At 52.7% G+C, this 15,286-nt stretch overlaps 1 protein-coding gene across 2 annotated transcripts; it reads left to right on the plus strand.

The window, feature by feature from the left end:
• The first annotated feature begins 887 nt into the window (after positions 1-887).
• Positions 888-10,839, plus strand: C2CD2L (C2CD2 like). Of its 2 annotated transcripts, none has more exons than XM_040258137.1 (14): positions 888-1,593; positions 3,563-3,658; positions 4,231-4,350; positions 4,514-4,624; positions 4,712-4,828; positions 4,926-5,037; positions 5,180-5,288; positions 6,196-6,260; positions 6,354-6,481; positions 6,571-6,745; positions 7,664-7,765; positions 7,910-8,046; positions 8,134-8,419; positions 9,716-10,839. In XM_040258137.1, the coding sequence occupies exons 1-14, from the start codon at positions 1,240-1,242 to the stop codon at positions 9,925-9,927; spliced, it is 2,124 nt and encodes a 707-aa protein (XP_040114071.1). In that variant the 5' UTR covers positions 888-1,239; the 3' UTR covers positions 9,928-10,839. The 2 variants fall into 2 exon arrangements, with proteins under 2 accessions (XP_040114071.1, XP_040114072.1); XM_040258138.1 differs by having other exon boundaries at positions 7,913-8,046.
• The last annotated feature ends 4,447 nt before the right edge of the window (positions 10,840-15,286 follow it).

The raw sequence follows: 15,286 nt of genomic DNA on the forward strand, positions 1-15,286 counted from the left end.
CCTGCCTCCAGAAAGCAATGACAAGCCTCTGTCCTATAGGAATGGAATCCATCCCCTTACATCTAGGAAAAGGGATGGATTCTGAGGCCAGAGTGTACCTATAACATTTTTGGATGCGTGCTGAGATATCACATATTTCAGTCCTCTGGCTGAATCTATTGATAGTCCAGTGCTGCAGTGCCAGCTCCCTTCTCATTACCAACCCCTCTACACGTGCTCCTTAGGCAGAAGCTGTTACTATGGAAATACATTATTTTTAAAAACAGAAGCAGCCCCAGGCTTGGGAAGTATCTCCAGAACAAACCCACACGAGCAAGGAGGTTAATAGGCTGTCTCTTAGGATGAGAGGGGTCAATATTCCATGTTCTCAACCTCTCTCAGGTGGGTATCAGCTGGACCTCTGCCAGGCACTTCTGTCTAGGACAGATGCTCTGCAGCTACACACCCAGAGCCTAGCTTCGGCTAGGAACCAAGAAGCTGCGGAACCTGGGAGTGTTGGGATAAGGGGTTGATGCTATCCATAGGGCGTACCTCCTTTTTAACCCCACAGGCGTCCAAACTATGGAAAGCTAAGGAGCGTAGGGGAAAGCAGAGGCGGCATCTCTGTGAGTGCAGTTACTTACTCTTGCTTACTCTTACCTTGAGCTCAGGGGAGCAGGAGTACCCCCCATTCCAGATGGGGCGGGGTAGTTAAAGATCCCGCCTATTTCCCACCCAGGAACCTCCTCCCCGTTCCCCTCCTCCTCGCACCTTCTTCCAGAGCTGGAGTTCCCGGCTCCCTAAGCCCCGCCCCGCGGGTGCGGCTCCTTTAAGGCAGGGTGGGGGCGGGGGGCCGGCCGTGTTGTCAGTGTCAGCTCTGCGCACGCAGCCCTCCGGGAGCCGGTGCCGGCCCGTGAGCCACAGCGTCTCTGCAGACGAGTCTCCGCCCGGGTCCGGCGGGGCCCCTGCCGTGGGAGGAGTCGGGCGCTGGCCGGCGACTAACCCGGGTCGCACTGGCGGATCAACCGAGGAGGGCCCCGGACTACGGAGAGAGGGACCCCGGCGTCGCGACCCTCCAGGAACCTCCTCTTCTCGATCTGTGGCACCCCCTAGTCCCGGGCACCCAGCCCCGGAGAGCCCCCAATCCCGCGCGCCCAGCCCCGGGGGAGCCCGCCCCCGCCCCGCGGCCCTCCCGGGCCATGCTCCCCCGGGGCAGCGGCTGAGCCTGAGCTGGAACCGGGACCGGAGCCCGCGCGGAGCATGGATCCGGGTTGGGGGCAGCGGGACGTGGGCTGGGCAGCCCTGCTGATCCTCTTCGCCGCCTCACTGCTCACGGTGTTGGGCTGGCTGCTGCAGTATGCCCGGGGCTTGTGGCTGGCGCGGGCCCGCGGGGGCCGGGGCCAGGGACCCGCCTTCGCTGCCGAGCCCGCCGTCTCCCTGCGGGAGCTGGGCGTGTGGCGCTCGCTGCTGAGGCTAAGGGCGACTCGGGCCGGCGCACCCGAGGAGCCAGGCGTCCGGGGCCTTCTGGCGTCTCTCTTCGCCTTCAAGTCTTTCCGGGAGAACTGGCAGCGGGCTTGGGTGCGAGCGCTGAACGAGCAGGCCTGCAGGGATGGGGTGAGTTGGACAGGACCTAGATGGTCCCCCCCACTCTGCCTTTTTTTTTTTTTTTTTAGAGGAAGGACTGCTCAGGCCAGGAGGATCGTATGGGGGTGGGGATCAACTGAGGAACCCCATGGCATCTCTTCCCCTCTGGGGTCAGAGAGAAGGGTGCAGGTGTGACTGGGCGTTGTGGAAATCCAGCTATATCCCAAATTTTCTATTCCTGTGGTCTAGGTACTCTGGCTCCAAACCAGTGCACAACTTGCTGTTCTCATAGCAACACTAATCCCTGTGCCCCAGGGCACTTCCGCCTAGCCTAGGTGCTGGTTGTGTGTGTGTGGGGGGGGGGGCAGGGGCGGGGAGAGCAGGGCTGGCAGGCGTAGAAAAGAGACAGGTGCACCTGTGAAAGAATCTGCCTGGTCCTCTTGCCACCACACCCAGTCAGCACTTCATGCCCCAGATCCCTGGTGTGACCAGGCAGGTCCCTGAGAAGCCTGAATCCCACCCCCCACCCCATCCCTCAGTAATTTCACTGCTCCAGTCTAACACATCCTTCTTCGTGCTCCCTGCCATGTCTGTGTGGAAGGAAAGGTGTTCAGGTGGAAAGGAGACTGACAATCCATGGCCCTCCCAGCATATGAGCCTAGAGCAGTCCCTTGAGGGTCAGTCACAAACCAGCCCAGCCTACTTCCTCCCATTGCGCCACCAGCAGCTGGCCTTCTAGGAAGTGGGGCAGGAAGCATGGTCATAAGACTGAGGTGGGAGTGGGAAGTGAGACCTCCTTGTCTTGGGGTCCCCACTCATCTTGGCCTTCACAGCCTATGAACCGCCTCGCTCAGAGGGTTCTCCATTTCCAGCCACCACTAGTTGGAGGGCTTCACTCAACTAGCTGCCCAGATGCCTGGAAACAGAAGTAGACGCACAAGAAATCGCTCTTCCTCCTTCACCCAGCTGACCAGAAAGCCAGATGGCATGTCAGTCTGCACCATGAACTCAGTCTTCCACCCGGCTCTCCCTGTACCTTGTTCCTCTGTCAGGACTGACTCCCCAAGACGACTGACTCCCCAAGACAGCTGACTCAGCTGGACATTAGCCTCCCTTGGAGGGGGTGGGAAGATTGGGGTTCTAACCATCCATCTCCCTTGGCCTGACCTTCGGACAAGACTGCTACAGTAGCAGAGAAGTTGGCTTTCCCCAGTTTGCCAGGCAAATGAGCCCTGTGGATTTGTTTCTGTCTGTGCCCCCTCCTCAGTTCTTCCCATCCTGCTCCCTGGATGGGGCTGCAGTAGCTTGCTTCCACTACCGTGGAAGAATTAGGAAGCTCTTACAACACCTAAGCTAAGCAGCTTTCTGCTCCCTAATGCCACCTTGCTCTCTGCCTTGAGGAATTAGCCAGGTCCCTGGCTGCTGAGCCCTTCTGAGCTTGCTTTTCTTCCCAGTTCCTCTGGTAAAGTTCCCCCATGCTGAGCTAGCCTTCATCTCCAAGAATATGGGTAGAGTCATACTCCTGTGCCTCCACATCCCATTTAGCTGGAAGAAGGCTTAGTTCTTGTCTTGAATAAGTGGCTCTACTGCTTTCACCCTTGGCTCAGCCGTGTCTCTCCCTGCCCAGCTAGGATATATAGGTGGCACCAACACCTTTATTATTTTTTTTTCTATGTACACCTTTCTTCAGGGGTAGGGAAGAAGGTGGGGGGAGGAGGAAGGCTCCTGGCATTCAAGGAGGAATCTAGGGTCTTCACCTCAAGGTGATCTGGTCTCTGAGGTGGTCTAGCTCCCCAGGTCTGCCTCACGCCTGCAGACCCCTGAAGAGGTGTGAGTCAAAAGAAACACTTCCTGTCTTAAAGCCCTGTGCCAAGGAGGGGCCAGAAGCCAGCCTGCAGCTGAGGCATCTGCAGTGCCAGGGCCTAGCCAGCAACTGAGTAGGTCAGCCCTGCGGAGGCAGCTCCAGAGACCTGACCCTATGCCCACATTACTCCCCCAGAGCTCCATCCAAATCGCCTTTGAGGAGGTGCCCCAACTCCCACCCAAAGCCAGCATCAGTCATGTGACCTGCATAGACCAATCAGAGCGCACCATGGTAAGGGTCTGATGGGTACTGCTTTCTTTAGGACTGGGGTGGGGGCTGATCCTGAGTTCCCTTTACTCTGAGGGTTCTAACCTAAAGTCTGTGAATGCCTTAGGAATCCCAGAATTGGCTTCAGGAGGTCAGAGAATCCCATTGAAGTTACAGGCAAAATGTAGTACTTGTGTGCATATCTGCATTTTTCTGGAGAAGTCTGAATTTTATCATTTTTTTATGGATTTATGACCACTCCAAGGGCTTCCCTGGTGGCTCAGTGGTAAAGAATATGCCTGTAATGCAGGGGACTCAGGTTTGATCCCTGGGTTGGGAAGATCCCCTCAGAGAAGGAAATAGCAACCCACTCTAGTATTCTTGCCTGGGAAGTGCTATGGACAGAGGGGCCTGGCAGGTTACAGTCCTTGGAGTCACAAAGGAGTTGCAAAAGAGTTGGACCCCCCAAAAGGTGATTCCCAAGGGAAACTGGAGAGGGGTCTGCTGACCCACTCCCAGGCAGGACAGGGCAGGGCCGAGTTGAGCATCTTCCTCCATGCCTGACCCTTCTTGCCTCTGTGCCTTGGCTGTCTCAGGTGCTGCACTGCCAGCTCTCTGCTGAGGAGGTGATGTTCCCAGTCTCTGTGACCCAGCAGTCCCCCGCTGCCGTCTCCATGGAGACCTACCACGTCACTCTGACACTGCCACCAACACAGGTGGAGGGGGTGTGGGAAATGGAGTTGGGCAGGGGGCGGGAGGTTCAGTTGCCTCTGCCTTTTTGGTTTGGTTCCTCTCTAAGATGGAATTTGGGAAGAGAGGGTCCTAGGGGGTTGGAGGAGTCGGGCAAGTCAACCCAGGCCCTTTATCCCTTGTCCCCAGTTGGAAGTCAACCTGGAGGAAATCCTTGGCGAAGGCCTGCTTGTATCCTGGGCCTTCACTGATCGCCCAGATCTCAGCCTGACGGTGCTTCCCAAGCTGCAGGCCAGGGAGGTAAGGGGGAAGGGCTGGAGAGAAGAGACAGAACAGGGAGGGGGAGGCAGAGCTGAGGGCCTCACCTCCTTGTTCCCCTCCCTGCAGAGAGGTGAGGAGCAAGTAGAGCTCTCTACTATTGAGGAGCTGATTGAGGATGCCATAGTCAGCACCCAGCCAGCTATGATGGTCAACCTCAGGGCTTGCTCTGCCCCTGAGGGCCTGGTGAGTAGGCACTCAAAGCAAATAGTTTGCGTGCATGTTGTCTCCAGTGTACTGTGTTGGGATTCTTGCAGCTCTTTTTACCTCCTCCTGCTCTTAGGTTCCCAGTGAGAAGCCACCCATGGCGCCCCAGGCCCAGCCATCCATCCCCAGACCTATCCGGTTATTCCTAAGGCAGCTTCGAGCATCTCACCTGGGAGGTGAGCTGGAAGGTGAGAGCCAGAAGCTTCTGGTGGGCTACCAAGGCTGTGGCTGCAGGCATTCCTGGCCCCTCTGCCCAGAGTATGACCTTTCTACTACTCAATGGCCTCTCAGCTTGGATATGAGCATTTTTACGTTTGTGGTTCCTCACAGGCACTGGGGAAGTGTGCTGTGTAGCTGAGCTCGACAACCCCATGCAACAGAAGTGGACCAAGCCCACGAGGGCTGGGCCTGAGGTGGAGTGGAGCGAGGACTTGACATTGTAAGGAGTGACTCCCCAGCCCCCACCCCTGCTCCCATGGGTGGACTGAGATCAAGTCTTTCCAGCAGAGCCCTGACATGAATCAGCTGTTTTCAGCTCTTAATTTTTGCTGTGAGCCTCTATTGTATGCCAGGCCCTGGCCTAGTCCCACGGGCTACAGACATGATCAAGATGCACCTACCTCAACCCTGAGTTGATCACCAGCTCAAAGCAGAGACAGATGTACATCAAGAAGATGGTATAAGTGCTCCAGTCCAGGTTTATAAAAAGTGCCACGAGCATGCTTAGGTGAGGGAGCTTAATTCCACAAAAATAAAGATCAGAGTAGGCTTCATGGAGGAAGTGGCATTTAAACCACACCTTTGAACAAACGTAGGATTTCAACAGAGTGTGAGAGACCAAGGGTTCACGGCAGAGGGAACAACTTGAGTAAAAGAAAAAGAGGGTGATTCAACATAGAGACTGGAAAGACAAGAACCTGGAATTTCTGAATGCCCAGCTGAGGAGTATGGTCCCTGCTCAGCCCCGTCCCATTTTCTAAGGAAGAGTCTGTATTTGGAAGCGTATTGGAGCACTTGTTCCATCTTATTTACATCCATCTCTCTCTGCCTCTGGGCTTCCCGGGTGGCTCAGTGGTAAAGAATCTGCCTGCCAACGCAGGAGATGCAGGTTTGATCCCTAGGTTTCGAAGCTCCCCTGGAGGAGGGAATGGCAACTCACTGGTTTTCTTGCCTGGGAAATCCCGTGGACAGAGGAGCCTGGTGGGCTTTACTCCATGGGGTCGCAAAGAGTCAAACACAACTGAGCATACATGCACGCACTCTCTGCCTCTGGTCTGTGATCAATTCAAGGGTGGATTCAGTTTGCTAATCTTCCCCCTCCCTGCCCCACCTCTTGTTGGCCACAGGGATCTGGGCCCCCAGAGCCGGGAGCTGATCCTCAAAGTGCTGAGGAGTAGCAGCTGTGGAGACAGTGAGTATGGGGCAGGAAGGAGCACCTCTGGGTGGGTGCTGAGTGGGGCCGCCTGGTCATGGACCCAACTCACAGTGCCACCCCTTTCCCCAGCTGAACTCTTGGGCCAGGCCACACTGTCTGTGGCCTCCCCTTCCAGACCACTGTCCCGAAGACAGGTGTGCCCACTCACCCCTGGGCCGGGGAAAGCCCTGGGGCAGGCAGCCACCATGGCAATAGAGGTGAGAAGCTGCCCCCGGTGGGGAAACGGGAAGACCCAGGGGAAGGCCAGTCCTGAGGCCCCGGCTCTTTCCTTTTTCCGCCTTGGCAGCTTCAGTATGAGGAGGGTTCGCCCCGGAACCTGGGCACCTCCGCCCCCTCGACTCCACGCCCCAGCATCACACCTACCAAGAAGATTGAGCTGGACCGGACCATCATGCCGGACGGCACCATTGTCACCACAGTCACCACTGTTCAGTGCCGGCCCCGGGTAGATGGCAAGTTAGGTAAAGAGGAGGAGCCTGGGAGTCCAGCTCTAGCCAGGGGCCCTGGACTGCAGATCCGTGGCAGGACAGGGAGGGGGCCAAGAAAGCCCTCATCCCAACTCCTCCTGTTTTCTGACCACATCTTCCATATCGCCTATGCCTCTCAAACTTTCCCCTGAAAGTGAAAGTTAAGTCACTCAGTCGTGTCTGACTCTTTGCCACCCCATGGACTGTAGCCTACAGGCTCCTCAGTCCATGGAATTTTCCAGGCAAGAATACTGGAGTGGGTTGCCATTTCCTTCTCCAGGGGATCTTCCTGACCCAGGGATAGAACCCGGGTCTCCCGCATTGCAGGCAGACGCTTTACCATCTGAACCCCCAGGGAAGTCCTAAACTTTCCTGTACATCTGTCCATTTCCCTAACTAGCCCTCTCCCCTTTAAGCCTGGACCTACCAGCCCCCAAAACAGTACTCATACTTCCACCTCCCCAAGTTCCCCTCTGTCTTTTCACATGTCTATCTTCCCTTTTCCCAGCCCCAGCTGCCTAATTGCCCCTCCCTCACCCCCAACCTCTAGCAGCCCTTGGGACCCTCCAACAAACACAGTGACCTCAGTGGCAATTCTACTCCAGGGCCTCTCCATGACATTTCTCCCAGCTCTATGGGTCCCATGGCATTACGCCTACTTCTACTGGACCCCTATGCCATCTCTGCACACTCTTAGTATTTTCATGCCCTTGGTGGGCCCCCTGGCTATTTCCCACACTCCTATTGGTTCCTGTGGTATCTTTTTGTCCCCATGGCATCTTCTTAGTCACCCCTGTGATTAATCATGCCTTAGTCATGAGTCAGCCAAAGTCTGCCTCTCAATAAAGACAGTAGTGGGTGGGGGCCACTCTAAAGCACCTCCCAGCTCACTGACCCTCCCCCACCCACCAGACTCCCCCTCCCGCTCCCCGTCCAAGGTTGAGGTGACCGAGAAGACGACGACGGTGCTGAGTGAGAGTGGTGGCCCCAGCAGCACATCCCACAGCAGCAGCCGTGAGTAGCGAATTGGGAAGTATGAATGGTGGTTGACACCAGAGTCCTGGAGTCAAAAACCACTTTGGGTGGGACACAGGAGTTCAAGTCCAAGAAGGAGCCGGGGAGGAGTCAGGTTGCCCGTCTTCTGTATCCGTCATCCAGCAGGGGAGAGCCACCTTTCCAACGGCCTGGACCCTGTAGCAGAGACAGCCATTCGCCAGCTGACTGAACCCAGTGGGCGAGCAGCCAAGAAGACACCCACCAAGCGTAGCACACTTATCATCTCGGGTGTTTCCAAGGTAACAGGGCTCCGGGGAAAGGAGGTGGGCTCGGGAGAAAGCCCTCATGGGTCACTGTTGCCCGTTACAACTTGTCCTTCCTGCCAGGTGCCCATCGCTCAGGATGAGTTGGCACTGTCCCTGGGCTATGCGGCATCCTTGGACGCCTCAATACAGGATGATGCAGGGCCCAGCGGAGGTCCCTCCTCACCTCCCTCAGACCCCCCAGCCATGTCCCCAGGACCCGTAGATGCCCTCTCCAGTCCCACGAGTGTCCAGGAAGCAGATGAGACAACACGTTCGGACATTTCTGAGAGGCCCTCCGTGGATGATGTTGAGTCGGAAACAGGGTCTACTGGTGCCCTGGAAACCCGCAGTCTCAAGGATCACAAAGGTGGGGTGATATTGGCAGGCCCTCCTTTTTTTAAAAAAATGCACTTATTTATTGTGGGGTTATGCTGGGTCTTGGTTGCTGCGCACAGGCTTTCTCTAGTTACAGAGAGTGGAGGCTACTCCTTGTTGCCGTGTGTGCCCCTCTCATTGTGCTGGCTTCTCTTGTCGTGGAGCACAGGCTCTAGGCGTGCAGGCTTCAGTAGCTGTGGCTCCCAGGCGCTAGAGCTCCGGGTCAGTGGTTGTGGTACACAGGCTTAGTTGCTCCAAGGCATGTGGCATCTTCCTCGACCAGGGATCAAACTCATGTCCCTTGCATTGGCAAGCGAATTCTTAACTATTGTGCTACCATTGTTCCACCCCCACCCCTCTTTGATGCCCAGTTTCATCACCTGGGTCCCACTGGACACTTAGGGATGTGGGAGCCTCAGGCCAGTCTCCTCCTTCCTCCTCCAAGGGATCATCAGAGTTCCCAGCCTGTTTCAGCCACGCCAGAGTAAAGACGGGTCTTGCTGCCTTGGGTCTTGGCTTGGATCTTAAAGGCGTGGGTAATAAGAAGAGACGCAAAAGTATTTCCCTTTTTTAAAAAACCTCCGTTTTTCTCTCTTCCCGGATCTAAAGGCATATTTTCCTTCCCTTATTCTTTTCTTCTCTCTTTCCTTTCATTCTGTACTCTCTCCGCTATAAGAAATCCTTCCCTAGGCCAACCCTAGGAGTGTCACTGTAGCAGTGACACAGTCGGTGCATACCTGTGGTATTTCTAATTTATAAGGTTGTAGGACTTGCCCCAAATATCCTCCTCTCTCTGCCAGTGCGTCTTTAACTGTTTTAACTGTTTATGATTTATGTCTTTAACTATTTATGATTTAAGCCTGCATCACTTCTTGGGATAATGAGGGTCCTAAGTCCAAAGCCAGCTGTGTAAGCACCTTTCTCATTATATTGGTCTTGAATTTACCCCTTTAAAGTTTTCCAGACATACTGCTTTTTGCTCACATCCTGGAATCTAGTCAACAATCAAGGTCAACCCACTTTGTCCCTTTGTGATTTTATAGGCTTTTAGGAACACCTCTGCTCAGCTTTTTTCTTTCTATAGTAAAGAGGCCCAACTGTCGGTCTGTCCTCACAGAGTAGCCAGCCCTGGGACATTCCTCCTCAGGAGTGCACAGAGAACCCCACGAGCGCTGCCATGTTTTTCGCAGGAAGGGCATGTTTTTTCTGTTCCATGCCTTGGACCCCTTCATGCTCTTCCACGCTCTGGTCCCCACCTCGCCCCTCAGCCTCCCCTCTCCCCTCACAGTGAGCTTCCTGCGCAGCGGCACGAAGCTCATCTTCCGCCGGAGGCCACGTCAGAAGGAAGCTGGTCTGAGCCAATCACACGATGACCTCTCCAACACGGCGACCACACCCAGCGTCCGAAAGAAGGCTGGCAGCTTTTCTCGGCGTCTTATCAAGCGCTTTTCCTTCAAATCTAAGCCCAAGGCCAATGGCAACCCCAGCCCTCAGCTCTGAGGGCCCTGTTCACCCTCTGAGCTAGGAGAAAGCAGGAGTCCTCTCAGCCCTTTCCCCACATTCCCTTCCATTCCCCTCCCTGGATTCCCAACAGCTTGGGCCAGGGAAGCCCCCTGAGTTCCAGGAAGCCCTATCCACCCTGGGCTGTGGGGCCAGCTGGAAGGGTACTTGCAACGGGAAGTGTGTGAGAAGTGGACACCCGTTGCCAAGGACATAGAAGAGGGAGTGGGTGGCTGGGAGCAAGAGGAGGCTCTGTCCTGACACCTGTGGGCATGCCTCAGACCCGTTTGCCTGCTGTTGACACCCACCCCCTCAGAGGAGTCCCAGGGTGCTCAGCTCCTCAGATGATCCTTTCTCCCTTATTTATTCTCTTTTCTATTTATACGTGTGGTCCCGGCCCCTCAGTGAACAGTGGATAGAGGGCATCTCTCCCAGGTGACCCTTCTCTCCTGTCCCAGGAGGGTTGGCAATTCCCTTTGGGATGGGGCTCCCACACCTCCCTCAGGTCCCCACCCCGACCAGCACCAGTGTCTGCCTCTCAGGACATTGGCAGCTCATAGAATGCCGGGCTGGTGCCCGGGATGGGGGGCAGGTACTCCCCACTCCCTGCCTCCCCTTCTGCTCCTCATCCCTCCCTCCCCCTTTATTACCGTTTTTGTACTTGATGCCTTCTCTGTGACCAGTGGCTCTGTTGGAAGGAGGGAGCCAGGAGCCTGCTGGGAAGCCTTCCCCAGAGAGATGGCTTTAGGAGTCTTATTTACAGACGGGGTGAGGATGGAGCAAGAGCAGGGCTACCCCTCTGTATAGTGGGAGATGATGATGGCCATTGCTGTGTGATGGCTTGGAATTTAATTTATTAAAGTCAAACTGGAGTTTATAAACTGAATAAATGGTCATCCTTTGAAAGGCAAATGGGTAGTGGTGTCAATCAAGTGGGAGGATCAGAGACAGGGACCCAGGTGGGGGAGGTGACACATACATTGGGTCTGTGAAGTTCTTGCACAGAGGGAGGGACATGTGGAGAGAGAATGGGAGCACAGTGTCTTTGAAAGGTCAAGTTGTAGTGATAATTTCAATCAGGAAGAAAAAAAGCCTTTCAGCTAGTACAAGCATCTTCATTCCCCTTCCTTGAACAGGCTGCTCCTCCTAGAATATAAGAGAGTCTGCAGTAGAGGCTCTGGATCTAGCCTGGATCTGAGTCCCAGGTCCACACATAATTATCTGCGTGACCTTGGGGAAATTATGTAACCTCAGAGTGCCTCAGTTTTCTCATCTGTAGAGTGGGGGCTGTGATTAATAGTAGCTATCGTTTGGTGTGGGTGAGAAGTAAATGAGTAAAGCGCTTAGAATTCAGCTGGCATACAGTCAATACTCAAGAAGGGTGAGCTGTTGCCTCAGGAAACAGATTGGAAGGGGGAAGTCTCATAAGGGTTTCATCATCATAAAAAGTCTTTCACTCCTAAATGAGGGCAAGTTTCAGGGGATTACAACACTAGTAAATTCGAGGATCCTGGTTCCTGTTCTCCCAGACCTTACTCAGGACTTGAAGCAAATAAGCTGCTGCAGGATGTCAGACAGAGCAATGAACCAGGGACAGAAAACCTGGGTTTACCACAGACCCTGCAAGTGACCTTGAGAAGTCCACTTCTCCTTTCTGGACCTCAACTTCCTCATCTCTAAAATGAAGAGTGGCTGAGATAATCTTCCAGGTCACTCCAGCCTTGACATTCTGACTAACCTATATCACAGAGGCTTTAAGGGTACCTGCCTTTGGTGAGTCAGCTTGGAGTTGTTAATATTCCCCCATGTTCCTGTCCATACTAGCCAGAGAATACGGAACATTTTGAAAGGGTGGCAGAATATGGATATTTGGTTCATTTGTACAGAGTGAAAGTGAAAGTTGCTCAGTCGTGTCCAACTCTTTGTGACCCCATGGACTATACTATACTTTATTTTCTTGGGCTCTAACATAACTGCAGGTGGTGCCTGCAACCATGAAATCAAAAGACACTTGCTCCTTGGAAGAAAAGCTGTGACCAACCTAGACAGCATATTAAAAAGCAGAGACATTACTTTGCCGACAAAGGTCCATCTAGTCAAAGCTATGGATTTTCCAGGAGTCATGTATGGATGTGAGAGTTGGACTATAAAGAAAGCTGAGCATGGAAGAATTGACGCTTTTAAACTGTGATGTTGGAGAAGACTCTTGAAAGTCCCTTGGACTGCAAGGACATCCAACCAGTCCATCCTGAAGGAAATCAGTCCTGAATATTCATTGGAAGGACTGATGCTGAAACTGAAACTCCAATACTTTGGCCACTGACTCATTGGAAAAGCCCCTGATGCCGTGAAAGATTGAAGGCAGGGGATGACAGAGGATGAGATGGTTGAATGGCATCACCAACTCGATGGACATGAGTTTGAATAAGCTCCGGGAGTTGGTGATGGACAGGGAAGCCTGGCATGGTGCAGTCCATGGGGTTGCAAAGAGTTGGATACGACTGAGCGACTGAACTGACTGACTGGACTACAGTCTATGGAATTTTCCAGGCCAGAATACTGTGTAGCCGTTCCCTTCTTCAGGGGATCTTTCCAACCCAGGGACCAAATCCAAGTTTCCCCTATTGCAGGTGGATTCTTTACCAGCTGAACCACCAGGGAAGCCCCAGAATACTGGAGTAAGTAGCCTATCCCTCTCCAGTGGATCGTCCCGACCCAGGAATCAAACCAGGGATTCCTGCATTTCAGGCAGATTCTTTACCAGCTGAGCTACCAGGGAAGCCCAATTTGTATGAGAGATATGCCAAATTCTAGTCATCAAAACTCAAAGAGATTTGTCAAGCTCCTTCCCCTGATCTAAGAAATGAAACTCTTACTTGTTCACAGAGGAGCAGTTTGTTTACCAACATGACAAGACAGCCAACACACTGAACTCAGAATTTCAGAAGAAATTTTTTTTTTTTTTTTATGAGAGGCCAGGTATTCAGGTTCCTCCTGGATCTGTGGATTGAGTTGTTGATGACTGGAAAACTTAGTTTCCAGTGCTGAGCTGCCTGGTGCAGTCACCTATTTTGTAGTGAAGAAGAGTCTCATCACTTTTCAAAAATAGAGATTTAAAAAATGAACGCAGAGGAAACACAAAACATAATTCAACTTATCCATTTTCTACTTTCAGGAGAGATCCAGAGTTTTTGATGAGTATGAATTATGCTTCAAGGTTTTGTGGCAGCTTTTAAGGAACAAATCTCGGGATGGGTCTTGAATTATCCAGCCAAAGTTGTGGCCTGTTTTCAAGAGAAGCAGATTGAGATGGAAGTAAACTATGCTAGACAGCAAAGCACTGTCTCAAGTTTTGGAAACGTGTGCATTTCAGAGATATCCTGAAATTTTTTCTCTGTAAAAATTTAGTCTACACAGCTCTGTGAATGAATTTTTATTCAGGAATTGCTAAATTAAAGCCAAGAGCCATCTATGGTGGTTTATTCTGAATTAAAACATGGTTGGCAATTTGTGAAGTATTACTAAAGCTATGTGCTTTTGAATGGACAAAGTTGATAAAACATTTTTGTTACTCAAATTATATTTTAAAACTTATTTTAAAATAGGGACAAAAGTTAATCACTGTTAGTAAAAAATTTCATGCACAAATTTCTGATTTTCTTGTGACTTCTATTTTTATGGCATCTTTAAGTTCATTTTATTTATATTGAACATTTAACGGGTTTTCTGATTTTGTAAACTATATAGGCTTATATTTAGGCTAGAAAATATAATATAAGTCCTAATGAACAAATAGCAACCCACTCCAGTGTTCTTGCCTGGAGAATCCTAGGGACAGGGGAGCCTGGTGTGCAGCCGTCTCTGGGGTCGCACAGAGTCAGACACGACTGAACCGAGTTAGCAGCAGCAAGGTACATAATTTTTAAACAAATATGTCTTGGATGCTTACTGAGTTTCAGTTACTAGGCTAAGCAATGGGGTTGTAGAAAGTCACACACACACACACACTCCCTATCCTCCCTCACTGAACTGAGTGAGTCAGTGCAGAATGCAGACAAGTTAAACAGGCAAATACAATACAATGTGTGCTCAGTCATGTCTGACTGTGGCCCCATGAACTGTAGCCTGCCAGGCTCCTCTGTCCAGGAAATTTTTCCAGGCAAGAATACTGGAGTGTGTTGCCACTTTCTCCTCCAGGGGATCTTCCCCATCCAGGGATCCAACCCTCCTCTCTTGCCTCTCCTGCATTGGCAGGAGGATTCTTTACCAGTAGCGCCACCTGGGAAGTGTGATAGAGCTGTAATAGGGAAACACAGAAAAGGGATGTCCAGGAAGATTTCCAGGAAAAAAAAAAAAAAGCTTCTTCTTTGAGACCAGAAGAATGAGTAAGAGTCAGTTCCCATCAGTTTCAGAAGATTGTTCCAGGCAGAGGAAACATTAAGTACAAGGCAGCAGAGGAAAGGTGGCTAGGTGTGGTGGGGAAGCTGAAAGAAATGCGGGGCTGGGGAGCAGAGAGTGAGGTCGAGAAGCACTCAAGATACGTTGGGGAGAAGTATGAAGGACCCAGATGCTGAAGGGTCCAGAGAGCCTCGTATGGTTTGGGGCTTTGGGGGTTTGAGCGTTTAAAGTAGCGTGGTGGTTTGATCAGATTTGCTCTCTGCAAAGATCACTTTGAGAGCTCCGTCGAGAATGGTTTGGAGGGAAGCAGGAGTGACCGCAGGGAACCAGTTGGGTCAGTGTAGACATCCGGGATGGACGTAGCTAATGGTCAAGAGATGGGACTGCGAAGCTCAAGAAAGGGTGAGGTGGGGGTGGGAACTTGAGAGCTCCTGTGTTAAGGGGGCAGAATTTATAGGACTTGGCAATGGAACGGATATGACTTGTGAGGGAGGAATCAGACATGACTGCCAGGTTTCAGGAGTCGTTCACTGAGACTGGTAACAAAGGAGGCAGAGTTGTGGGAGGAAAAGAAGATGGCATAAGGAGTACTGATATTTAAGAAACAGGAAGATTAAGAAGGTGAAGGACCCCCAGTTTGGGCCGAGCAGGGTTCGTTGTTCTGCGCACCGAGCCTCCGACGCCTCTTCCTCCGCCTCTTCCTCTGTCTCAACGCCCACGCACCAGCTGGAGCTGTAACCAACAGGAGGAGGGAGACCCCTCTCGGCTCACAGCCCGAGCTCGGCGCATGCCCAGTGGGTGCCGTGCGCCGAGCCTGCGCAGTCGGGGAAATTCGGGCCCTAGGGAAGCCTGCCTGCACTTAGCCTGCAGACCCGCGGCGTCCACAGCGCTACCTTCCCGCGCGGCCCGCTGCCGCTCACTCCCGCCCCTTCCGTGTTTTGGTCGCGCACGGGTTCCGTCA

Source organism: Oryx dammah, unplaced genomic scaffold, assembly GCF_014754425.2.
Source record: "Oryx dammah isolate SB20612 unplaced genomic scaffold, SCBI_Odam_1.1 HiC_scaffold_17, whole genome shotgun sequence".
NCBI lineage: Eukaryota > Metazoa > Chordata > Mammalia > Artiodactyla > Bovidae > Oryx > Oryx dammah.